Here is a 13,079-nt window from a genome sequence, read left to right as displayed (position 1 = left end):
AATATTAGATTTTATCCTGAAGGTGAACTTTAGACAATGCTACAGTTTTGATTTAAATTGGGTTTACAAAAAAAAAACCTTTAGCTGTGTGGGTGTTTTATTAATGGGACATGTACATTTTTTTTCAAACACAAATGCCACTTGTTCTTTGTCACAATCAGGGTACTCCCCAGAAGTGTGCTTTTGTCTCCCCGTCTCCCAAAATTTACTCACTGTTTTGGTATTGGTGGGGGGCGCACAATGATTTGTGGGATTGTTTAGGCCATGAAGGATATACCTGTTGTTGTATCCTTAAGGTGCCTTGACACTTCCACGCACTCTGCCATGCAGAAGAGTAAACTCGTTCCAAACTGTTGTAAACTGCGTGGCTTCGTGCGAGTATGCAAAGATAATTTTGAAATGTTCAAAATCTTTATCACACATTAATTACGTGAACATTGCGCAAACAATTAAAAAACACTGCGTCTGTGCACACGCAGCGCAGCTCATCTGATTGGTTATAACCAGATGTTAAATCTATCATAAACATACAACCCCTGGCAAAAATTATGGAATCACCGGCCTCGGTGGATGTTCATTCAGTTGTTTAATTTTGTAGAAAAAAAGCAGATCACAGACGGGTGATTCTTTAACTACGAGCACTGTTGGCCTTGTAAATGTAGTTTCCACCACACCATTGCCTTACAATATAAAGCGCCTTGGGGCAACTGTTTGTTGTGATTTGGTGCTATATACATGTGCTCTGATGTCACTGTTTATCTCCATAGAAACTACCCAAACAGTCATACAAACTGTTTAGGGACATTACAGTGTTGTGGTGGAAATTACGGCAATAGTGTGGGACAACTACATTTTGTATAAAAAAAATCACAACAGTTGTATGACATTGAATACCCCAGTTGTGTTTTGATTATTTTACTGATATTTTATTGAGATATTTTAAAACATTAGAAAAAATGTTTCTTTACCATTCATTTTTATCATTGAAGATCAAAAGTCTGGGTGTGGGACAAGTACAAAACGGCAATATTTGCATATAATGATGCTGAAAAAAGGTGAAAAAGTCATCATAGACTATTAGAACAAATTTCTTAACGCACTTTCATTGTAAAGATAACTATAAAAGTGTGAAATTTCCACTTTTTTCTGTTTTTCATACAATATGATCAAAGGACATAAGTGCCCGTAGTCTAAGAATCACCCAGACATGACACAAAACTAAAGTCATTTCAAATGGCAACTTTCTGGCTTTAAGAAACACTATAAGAAATCAGGAAAAAAAATTGTGGCAGTCAGTAACGGTTACTTTTTTAGACCAAGCAGAGGGCAAAAAAATGTGGAATCACTCAATTCTGAGGAAAAAATTATGGAATCATGAAAAACAAAAGAACGCTCCAACACATCACTAGTATTTTGTTGCACCACGTCTGGCTTTTATAACAGCTTGCAGTCTCTGAGGCATGGACTTAATGAGTGACAAACAGTGCTCTTCATCAATCTGGCTCCAGCTTTCTCTGATTGCTGTTGCCAGATCAGCTTTTCAGGTTGGATCCTTGTCATGGACCATTTTCTTCAACTTCCACCAAAGATTTTCAATTGGATTAAGATCCGGACTATTTGCAGGCCATGACATTGACCCTATGTGTCTTTTTGCAAGGAATGTTTTCACAGTTCTTGCTCTATGGCAAGATGCATTATCATCTTGAAAAATGATTTCATCATCCCCAAACATCCTTTCAATTGATGGGATAAGAAAAGTGTCCAAAACATCAATGTAAACTTGTGCATTTATTGATGATGTAATGACAGCCATCTCCCCAGTGCCTTTACCTGACATGCAGCCCCATATCATCAATGACTGTGGAAATTTACATGTTCTCTTCAGGCAGTCATCTTTAGAAATCTCATTGGAACGGCACCAAACAAAAGTTCCAGCATCATCGCCTTGCCAAAATGCAGATTCGAGATTCATCACTGAATATGACTTTCATCCAGTATCCACAGTCCACGATTGCTTTTCCTTAGCCCATTGTAACCTTGTTTTTTTCTGTTTAGGTGTTAATGATGGCTTTCGTTTAGCTTTTCTGTATGTAAATCCCATTTCCTTTAGGCCGTTTCTTACAGTTTGTCACAGACATTGACTCCAGTTTCCTCCCATTTGTCCTCATTTGTTTTGTTGTGCGTTTTCAATTTTTGAGACATATTGCTTTAAGTTTTCTGTCTTGACGCTTTGATGTCTTCCTTGGTCTACCAGTATGTTTACCTTTAACAACCTTCCCATGTTGTTTGTGTTTGGTCCAGAGTTTAGACACAGCTGACTGTGAGCAACCAACATCTTTTGCAACATTGCGTGATGATTTACCCTCTTTTAAGAGTTTGATAATCCTCTCCATTGTTTCAATTGACATCTCTCGTGTTGGAGCCATGATTCATGTCAGTCCACTTGGTGCAACAGCTCTCCAAGGTGTGATCACTCCTTTTTAGATGCAGACTAACGAGCAGATCCGATTTGATGCAGGTGTTAGTTTTGGGGATGAAAATTTACAGGGTGATTCCATAATTTATTCCTCAGAATTGAGTGAGTCCATATTTTTTTCCCTCTGCTTGGTCTAAAAAAGTAACTGTTACTGACTGCCACAATTTTTTTTCCTGATTTCTTATAGTGTTTCTTAAAGCGAGAAAGTTGCCATTTGAAATGAGTTTAGTTTTGTGTCATGTCTGTGATCTGCTTTTTTTTCTACAAAATTAAACAACTGAATGAACATCCTCCGAGGCCGGTGATTCCATAATTTTTGCCAGGGGTTGTACTTTTACAGCTGCTCATAAGAAGGAATGAACATGCAGCTGTTTTACAAAGCCTTTACAATATAAACATGACAAATAATTACCTTTTAGACTGTTTTAAATGTGTTCACCACCTCATGAAGCGCACGAGAGAGAGAGACAAAGAAAAGCTGCAGCTGAAACGGTCCTCTGTGATTCTGGAAGCAATTAGAGGTGTTTTCAACAGCCAAACTCTTGAGAGAAAATGATTAATCCGCTACAAAATGATTATTTTATATACGCACAAAGCGCGGCATCCAGCTGGGAACACAGCAGGTGGCATTGTCATGACGAAGTGCACAAGAGTGCGGAGCCAAAATGTGTACAAGTGTCAATGCACCTTTAGTCTTCGGAGAAAAGAGGGGTGCACGCTTCAGCCGTTTCACAAGCAGGCACTGAATTGGGACACTGACACGGGGGAGCTCAACACATGCTAATGTTAGCATTGTTACATAACACTAGCTACATGTAAAATGTGGTGTCCTTGCCAAATACGTGATTAATCATGAATCATTGCTACCCTCATACAGCTCCTCAGCCACAGTCTGAAACTTTTCTGCAGGCCTTCCATGTTACAAACCGCAAGTTACCACATTTCCAATGATGCATTTATGCTTCCCCAGCAAATAAAGATGTAGTTTGTCAGTCATGTGTCTTGAAAATGATGACAACCGACTGATGCTGCGCTGGTTCTTAAGGGGAGACAATTGGGAGAATTGCGTATGTTGTGTTGTTGCACAGTTACATCGGTGCAAATTTTCATATCTGCAGTTGGCAAAATATTTTATCAACAATACAGATGTTTTCCAGATACAATTGTACATCTGTAATTTAGTGTTTTTTATTGTTTGAATTTAAATGTTACTGTAACACACTCTCCAGATGTAAGGTTACAAATAATTGTCAAGATTAAGCAGCTACATTGAATAAGACTTGTCACATGAGATAGCTCTTTCATTTGGAGATATAATAAATCATTTCTGTGGACGTTTAAAATAGGGGTGGAAAAAACAGATGACATTGTATCACTTTTGGGCAGGGGTCAGCAGAATATCTGCTGGATGGGGAGTTGCTGTCTTCTTCATGCGTCCTCTCCGAGGACTTAAGGTCGTGGCATAGGTTGTGACCTGGTGTTGAACCCATACAGACTTGCGATGTTAGCCGAGCACCCAAGCTGCGTTCTGTTGTACCCTTTGACCTTCGGGTGATCAGTCATTTATCTCCACTCTGTTGGCTGATCCTTAACTGTATCTTATTTGTGTAGACTAAAAATCAATAATTGGCTCGCCAGGCTAATCAGTCATATGCATGGGTAAATTTGATATTTAGAGTTTCTGGAAGTGATAGTAAATCAGTGCTAACATAAACACAACCATGTTTGATACAGGAAAAATAAGAATTGAGCACTTAACACAGACATGGCTTTTTTGCTGTGCAGGTGAAGATGGCTGGCTGCATTTGTACCACGTGATATGGTAAGAGTAGTGATGATACTTGAAATCTGAAATACAAGACAACTGTAACAGTGATAAAGGACTAAATGCTAAGTGGAATTCCTATATCATGTTATAGGTGTCGAGGTAGAACTGCTGACTTCGCTGATGCAGTTGAAGGTGAACTTGCAACAATTTGATTGCTGGTTGTGCTTCTCCATGTTGTCACTGGTAGATCCCCAGCACTGCATATTTTTTTAAATCTGTTCCTGTTCTGCATAGCTGATGAGATAAAGTGGGATAAGGAGTTGGGCAACCAATATATTAAGCTTTGTTCAATCAGTCACACTGTCTGTTTACTTGGGTAAGACACATCATCTGGATTATCACAGTTCATCCAGCTGTAAATGGTACCGTACCGGCTTTGGTTGAGAAGTTTGCACTCAACAGCCTGTGGAGGTTACCACTCTTATTATTAAGAACTCCTGCATGCCAGAAAAATTCAAAAGTGTCTGTAGATATAGTAATAGGATGTTAGAGTAAAATTGTATGAGGCTCATCACCAAAATTCACATCAATTTAATGGTTATCCAGGTTCAAGGTAGATTAATCACCCACCCTCTGCTGTTCACACAGTAAAACAGTCACCATGAGAACCAACAAAGTATTCACAAATGCCATCACAAGTATTTAAAACTCTACCAGCAAACATTTCTCACATCACAGTGAAGTTCTCACAGGACTGCTACACAGCCTTTCTTGAGGGGTCGCCAGTTTTCTCAACACCACTAACTGCACATATAGTATGGGTGTCTCAGATCACAAAACCCACGGTTTGGATCACATATGGTTTTTAAGCCATGGATCAGATCATTTTTAAATCAGCAAAAAAAAAAAAAAGACTTTATTTTCCATTAAAAAAAAAAAAACAAACTTTGAGCAGTGAAAACACAGAACATCTGCCTGTGGTCCTGAAGGAAAACAAGGTGTCCAATGTTTTACATATTTTTAAATAAAAATACATAATTGTTATATTGTAAAACGAATGGTACCACAGAGTAAAAAATAGCCTTTGTCAAAATTATGAAAAGTAAAAAAAAAAAAAGAGGAAAATTAGCATATCTACACTGTCTGAGAGGGTAGAAATAATTTTAACAACGCTTTAGGGATAAACTCATTAGTCCGCCCCCTGATTTGAATTTATTCAGGTTGGTGGTTCTGCCAAGCAAATGCTCTGGAAAAAGTCTGAAAAATGTTATTTTCCAGAACTCTGGACTTGATGCCAGCTCATGCACTTCGCATGCAACGCTCAGTTCAGTGGGCTCAAGACTGCACACGAAAGACACAACTGACATTTGTCTTCATCTCCCGTTAATTTTTGAGACATTCTTTCAGTTTTTGAAACCAAAAATGTGCTGAGCATGCAGCAAGCAGAGATGGATGTTAACAGATTGTATGAATGCGGTTTCTTTGACCTTTACTCAGAGTGATTTCTACTGCATCTGCATCAAAACTAATGCAGTTATTACTTTAAAAACAAATCACATGACACAAAATCATACTTGGTAAAATTTGAAATTAATCCACAGTTCACATGCATGCCATGTACTCATTTAAGTGTCTGGGATGTTGCTGTGGTGGGTCCATACAGGCTTATCTCCAAACATAACAGATGGAGGTTGGACTGCCACACTTTACATCACTGCCTTTGAGTGTGCTTTGTGCATCAAAGGAGAAGGCAGAAGGGACTTAAACGTGTGCAGCACAACTCAAGAATTTACTTGAGCCTTTTACATACTTTTGAGTGACAAATCCTACCCGTATACGTTAGTGTCAAAATGTGTGCTTGGTATGAAAATGACCTGCATTGTATCCAGAAAGTATTCACAGCGCTTCACTTTTTCCACATTTTATGTTACAGCCTTATTCCAAAATGGATGAAATTCATTTTCCCCCTCAAAATGCAATGCAAAAATTCTACTCACAACACCCCATAATGACAACAATAAAAAATATTTTTTTGTAAATTTATTAACGCAGATGAAAGTTTTCCAGAAATCTGGGGTTTTTACTCACGTGGTGAAAGTTTCCAGGTTAATATTGACAACCTATGTCAGATTTCATTCATTCAGTTCCATGCCCAAACGGTGGCAGTAATGGGCCAGACAATTTCTTTGACTTGATGCTTGGTTTGTGCTCTGACATACACTGTCAGCTTTGGAACCTTATATGTAGACAGATGTGTGCCTTTCCAAATCATATCCAATCAACTGAATTTGCTTTAGGTGGATAAGCTTTAGAAACATCTCAAGGATCAGTGCAAACAGGATGCACCTGAGCTCACTTTTGAGCTTCATGGCAAAGGCTGTGAATACTTATGTGCATGTGATATGTTTTTTTCTCTCTATTTGCAAAGATCTCAAAACTTTTTTCACATTGTCATTATTGGGTATTGTGTGTAGAATTTTGATTGGGGGGGAATTAATTTCATCCATTTTGGAATAAGGCTGTATGACAAAATGTGGAAAAAGTGAAGTACTGTGAATACTTCTTGCTTTTAAAAAGTATGTACATTCCCCAGTCAGAATTGAGTTTAATTAAGGTGATCGTGTAGATCCTCTTGTCAATTTTGTGTTTTTTTTTTTTTTTTTGTTTTTTTTTGATCTGTCATTCCATTTTAATATATTGGGGGGTCTCCTTAATTTTACCATACAGAAGCAGTGGAACAAATTCACAATACTATCTGTTTTGCAACCTAATGTCAGACGTTTCACTTCTCACCAAATATTTCATGCCAACATAGCTATGTACTTGGTTACACTTGGTGTTATGATACTGGGGTGGATATGTCAGAATTCAGCACAAATCATTCCTGGTGTTTCATTTTGAATAGAATGCAGTATTAGTTTCTCAGCTCTTGATTGGTTCTACATCTCAATTGGCTATGAAGAATGGGAACTGACTGAAAACATACAATAAGTTGTGGGGCAGTGCCACTGGAATAGTGATGAGTTCACATTTTTGCCGTTTACCCATCAGACAATAAGGTGGTGAAACTGTGACCAACTGAATTGCCCGTCAAACACTAGCAGTCACAACAGATCTATTTACTTCATTACATTTTTGAATATCATCCTATTTTATCAATGTCTCAGGTGCTGTGCTGTTGTCAGATGAAAGATGACACATGATGGACATTTCAGCTGTTCTGATCAGTGAGTGAGTGCCTCAAACTGTTACCCTGACAATATGAGAATGTGTCATGGTCTGATGTGTTAGTGTAGTCATATTAATTGTAATTGGGGCTGGATGATTTGAGAACATTATAATGTTGGCACACTGAACCTTTGCTCATTGGGGTCATATTTTACAGTCGGTGGCACATTTTAAATTTAGGCTTTCACCTGTAGCAAAATGGCTTGATGCATGTGATGTGAACCACCCACCTAACCAATATCAAAATTCAGTGCTAATGGTTTTCTTTAGTCTTCATGTATTTGTTTTTGCGGCCCTAATTCCTCCTGTTAATACTGCCAGATAAATCAAACGGAACCTACAGTCTCGATAATGTGTAATACACCTGTGGCTAATGGTGCTGGCTAGTCTTGCTCCTGGAGTAATGATGAGTTCACATTTTTGCCGTTTACCCATCAGACAGTAAAGTGGTGAGATTGTGACTACTGACTGACCAGCTGCAGACTTGCCATTGCTCACTCTTCTGCATTATTGTCCCATAGATCTAGATTGCACGTAAAAAAATGAAAAAAAAAAAGTGATTTCCATTGAGTTTAACTGCTCAATGTATTGCTTTATGTTCCTCTACAGATGGTGCAGTAGTCACAGGATGAATCATGAATGTCCAGTTTTAGCTTCATCTCATCTGTGGTAAGTGAAACTACTAGTAAATAAACATGTACTGTTTGCTGACCTGCTTTATCAGACTGAACAGTAACTGTTTTTCCTTCTTAAAGTAGTAATGATGAGTTCACATTATTGCCGTTTACCCATCAGACCAAAATGGACTGTTGAGAGTGTGACTAACTGAACTAAACCACAATGCTGTGAATCAGTGTCTTTACTGAAAATATTCTGATTACATTTCTCTTGTTTTTGCAAGGTTTACTGAGCCAGGTGCCTAATACGCAAAGCCTCTTCAGTGAGTACATTTTTGCAGATCCTTTCAAACCTGTCTGCTGTAGCATTAGTTCAGTTTTATGTTGTTGTAAATAATTGACTGTCAGTACCAGTTATTGACACATAATGCTTTGCTTAATATCTGTTTGGTCCAGATATGTTTCTCTTATCTTTTACAGTGTTGCTGAGACGGCTGGGTCACTACTTGCAGGAAATCTGAATTCTTGGCGACAACTATGTGATGAAAGTTTGTTTGCCACACATTAGTAAACTTCACAATTTGTTGGGAAAACATTTTCACTCACTTTCATCAATAAAACAATTTATTACTGTTTCACATATGGTGCTTGCAGTTTTGCTTCCTACCTGTGTTTTGAACCTTGGAGGTGTTACTCTTCTGTAATGTATGCGTCTGCTCCTGGTGCATAGGCATAGATAAAATGTAGGATGTTCTGGTGGAGCTCATCCAAAGTTATGTCTCTTCTGTGCAAACCATCCACTTTGCTCACGTCACATGGAAACACTGCGTCGGGTGGAACAATGAGAGCAGATGCTCCTGTAGCAAGAGGAAGACATGAAGCCTTTATATAACTGCTGGCAACTTCGGCTGTTTGTACTGTTGAGACAAAACCTAAAACGATTCACCATTTGCTCATTTAGTAGTACTTTAACATGCAAATATAAGTAAATGCACATAACTAAATATACAGGGATTAAAGTTCTCTGTTGCTATGACAGGTTTATGTCAGTTGGGCTGCCAAAAGGTAATATGAGATCAATGTACAGCTGATGAGAATTAAAAAAAAAAAAAATATATATATATATATATATATATATATATATGCCCTGGCACTGTAGTTCACTTAGATGATACAAGACATCAATGTCAGCTAGAAAAGTGGACATGGCCGAACTCCAAAGGTATCAAGATCAAAATTTTAAAAATCTTAAATATGTTTTGGAGCTACCCTTTTACCACATTTCAGCTCAGTATCTCTAAAAACTGCTGACCAGTGGCTGGGTGGTATTTTTAATATGGCAACCATGTTAGACACGGGATTCGAATGCCTTGAATAAACTTTAGTGTCCTTTATAGGGTGAAATGTTTATGGCAAGTTTCAGCTTCACTGGCCTCAGCTGTTTTGCAGATTATGATTACACACCAAGAACCGACAGACAAGCGACGCATGACATAAGCCCATTGGTCCAGGTGAGATAAAAATGCAAAAACTTTAGTGTCCTCATGGGTGAAGGACACCAAATTACCGCTCCATTGATTTCAGTGGTTTTTGGAGAAGCTGATGTTTAAAATGACAACTAGAAAAGTGTGTGGTCTGAGTTCAGGGGTCATATCAAAGTCAAAATGGAAAATTTTGCAAAACCTGTGGGATATGTTTTAGGCTTATACTACTCATTCACAACTCACTGCTATCAACAAATTTCAGCTAAATTGCTGCATAAATAACTAATTTTCAAGATGGCCGCCATGTCGACCAGTTTTTGAGATGTTTACACACGCCGATAGGCAGATGACCTATGGCATAAGCTCACTGGACTTCGGTAGGGATGGGTATTGAAAACCAGTTCTTATTAAGACTCGATAAATGCTTCAATCCACTGGCATCGATAGCCTTTTTGCTTAACGATTCCCTTGTCTATTCTTAAATTCGCATGCCGGAGTGGCTGTTGTTTTTGAGGGCGTGTATCTGGAAAATGGTCTTTTCTCTACATTGCTTGTGGGCCTGTTGTTTCTGAGAAACTGAAGCGAAGCAGTCTCAGAAGTAGCGAAGCATTTCGAAGCAGCGAAGAGTAAGCAGTGGGGCTGCAATTTCTATATTAACCTTAAAGCCATTTCTTAACCTCAAAACCATGTAAAGATGTTAATCATGAGTCACCTTTGTAATCATTAAAGTCAATAACTAGGACTGTTGTTGCGGGCAAGAAAAGAGAATCAACCTCTTCCACACCAGAGTTCGATGGTTCTCTGGTGTGAGCTGGACCCGCTTTGCCGGTTGGTAATCTGAAGGTCAGGTAAAGGAAATAATGATATCCTCTGTTTTGTGGGACCAACTGCACAGCTCCAACGCTGCGTGGCTCTGCCGAGTGAAGCTGGAAAGATGGATTAAGTCGGAATTAATAACTTCAAAGTGAATTGCCGTTTTAAATCAAATGGCACCTCTTTTCAAACGTAATACAGATAAGCTACAACCAACTCCCCCAAATGAGACGTCCTTTATGAATGATACTGATCTTGACTTGCAGGGCAGCCAGGTGCAACAGCTCAGCTCAGGGTCTATGGAATTAAATCTGTTTCGTCTATACCTGAAAGGAAATGCTTTTGGCAAAAACAGTAGATTTTGTTTATTTCTATATATGTCCAGAGATCTAGGATCCAGGGGCCATATACAGACTTTATTTTTACTTATGTCCAGAGATCTAGGCTCCAGTGACCAATTTCATATTTATTTAATTTAGGACTCAAAATGTTGATGACATAGAAAACCTGTAAAGCCTACTTTTAGTATGCAGAAAATTCACAGGAGGTATTGATAAGGGAATTAATAAAGAATCGAGCAGATAAGTGGAATCAACAATAGCATAGATAGATAAATCTCATCACCCATCCCTAACCTTCGGTCTAAAATGGGAGTGGTCTTATTAGACTGCTGATTATGATCTGTAGCTTCATTGATCAGCTGCGTGTGTTTACTGTTGTTGAGAGTGGGGGTTATGTCCTGGGTTTGTGAGCTTTTGTCATGACTTTCATACTGATGTCTGTCTGTTAGGGGTTGAAGTACTGGTATAAGATGTCCATTATGTGCACTGGTAATCCCGTCCCTGTATTTACAACATATTAACTTATGACAAAGCAAATTTGCTTTTTTGTGCAGCAGCTCCGTGTTGAAAATACAGGTGTCTCTCTGTCTCAGAGCACAGTGAAGACACAGGGAAAAGAGCAGCACAGCTGCAGTGAATTTGACAGATACTTTTTTTGCTTTTTCTTTCAAACTCACTGTGGTTAAAAACAGCTAAAACCCCACAAAGCATTAACAACAAATACCAACGCCTTTCCCCCCCAATACATCTAAAATCTCCATGGACGGCACGATGTAAGAAGTGCTGATAATCCTCTTTACCTGTTTCTACATAAATACACAACTTCTTCATTATACCCTCTCAGTTTGCAAACCAGGGACAAATCCAGGCGGAAAGAGTGTTGTGCTCCCCCCCAATACACCTTAAGAATAAAGGTCCAGTTTTGAAGACATTTTTTCAAACTACTACTACTGATAAGCTGGGACTAAGTTTTACTACAGTTCTGCACTTAGTTTGAGGTAGGTGGTATGAGGCCCGGCATGATGGGATTACTACTACGGTGCATCCGGAAAGTATTCACAGTGCTTCCACATTTTATGTCACAGCCTTATTCCACAATGAATTAAATTCGTTTTTTCCTCAAAAATCCATCCATCCATCCATTTTCTTCCGCTTTATCCGGAGTCGGGTCGCGGGGGGCAGCAGCTCAAGCAAAGCCGCCCAGACCTCCCGATCCACCAGCCGAGAGATGTAGTCTCTCCAGCGTGTCCTGGGTCTTCCCCGGAGCCTCCTCCCAGTGGGACGTGCCCGGAACACCTCTCCAGCGAGGCGTCCAGGGGGCATCCGGAAAAGATGCCCGAGCCACCTCAACTGACTCCTTTCGACGTTTCGAACGTAAATTCGTTTTTTCCTCAAAATTCTACACACAATACGCCATAATGACCATGTGGAAAAAGATTTGATATTTTTACAAATGTATTACAAAAGCATAAGAAGTCACGTGTACATAAGTATTCACAGCCTTTGCTATAAAGCTCAAAATTTAGCTCAGCTACATCGTGTTTCCACTGATCATCCTTGAGATGTTTCTACAGCTTAATTGGAGTCCACCTGGGGTAAATTCAGTTGACTGAACATGATTTGCAAAGGCACACACCTGTCTATATATAAGTTCCCAGAGTTGACAGCGCATGTCAGAGCACAAACCAAGCATGAAATCAAAGGAATTGTCTACAGACCTCCGAGACAGGATTGTCTCGAGGCACAAATCGGGGGAAGCGTACAGAAACATTTTTGCTGCTTTGAAGGTCCCAATGAGCAGAGTGGCCTCCATCATCTGTAACTGGGAAAAATTCGGATCCACCAGTACTCTTCCTAGGGCTGGCCGCCCATCTAAACTGAGCGATCGGGGGAGAAGGGCTTTAGTCAGGGAGGTGACCAAGAACCTGATGATCACTCTGTCAGAGCTTCAGCCTTCCTCTGCGAGAGAGGAAAACCTTCCAGGACAACCTGTAGCCCACCTAGAGGCACACAACTGCCTACATATAAGGTTCCACAGGTCCCATATAAGGTCTGCAGCAATCCGCCAATAAGGACCATATGGTAGAGTGGCCAGCCAAAGCCACTCCTTAGTAAAAGGCACATGGCAGTCTGCCTGGAGTTTGTCAACAGGATCCTGATGGACTCTCAGACCATGAGAAACAAAATTCTCTGGTCTGATGAGACAAAGACTGAACTCTTTGGAGGTGAATGCCAGGCATCGAGTTTGGAGGAAGCCAGGCAACATCCCTGCAGTGAAGCGTGGTGGCAGCATCATGCTGTGGGGATGTTTTTCAGCAGCAGGAACTGGGAGACTAGTCATGATTGAGGGAA

At 39.6% G+C, this 13,079-nt stretch overlaps 1 protein-coding gene across 1 annotated transcript in view; it reads right to left on the bottom strand.

The window, feature by feature from the left end:
* Positions 1-8,617: 8,617 nt before the first annotated feature.
* The window catches only part of LOC117527161 (minichromosome maintenance domain-containing protein 2-like), a 38,250-nt gene continuing 33,788 nt past the window's right edge, over positions 8,618-13,079 (bottom strand). Inside the window, exon 14 of the mRNA XM_034189762.1 lies at positions 8,618-8,946. Coding sequence (XP_034045653.1) covers positions 8,780-8,946 — 167 coding nt within the window. The 3' untranslated portion in view covers positions 8,618-8,779. The remainder of the gene's footprint in view (positions 8,947-13,079) is intronic.

Source organism: Thalassophryne amazonica, chromosome 1 (genome assembly GCF_902500255.1).
Source record: "Thalassophryne amazonica chromosome 1, fThaAma1.1, whole genome shotgun sequence".
Lineage (NCBI taxonomy): Eukaryota > Metazoa > Chordata > Actinopteri > Batrachoidiformes > Batrachoididae > Thalassophryne > Thalassophryne amazonica.
The sequence above is the reverse complement of the archived record's forward strand: the minus strand, read 5'-3'. Positions and strand labels throughout refer to the sequence as shown.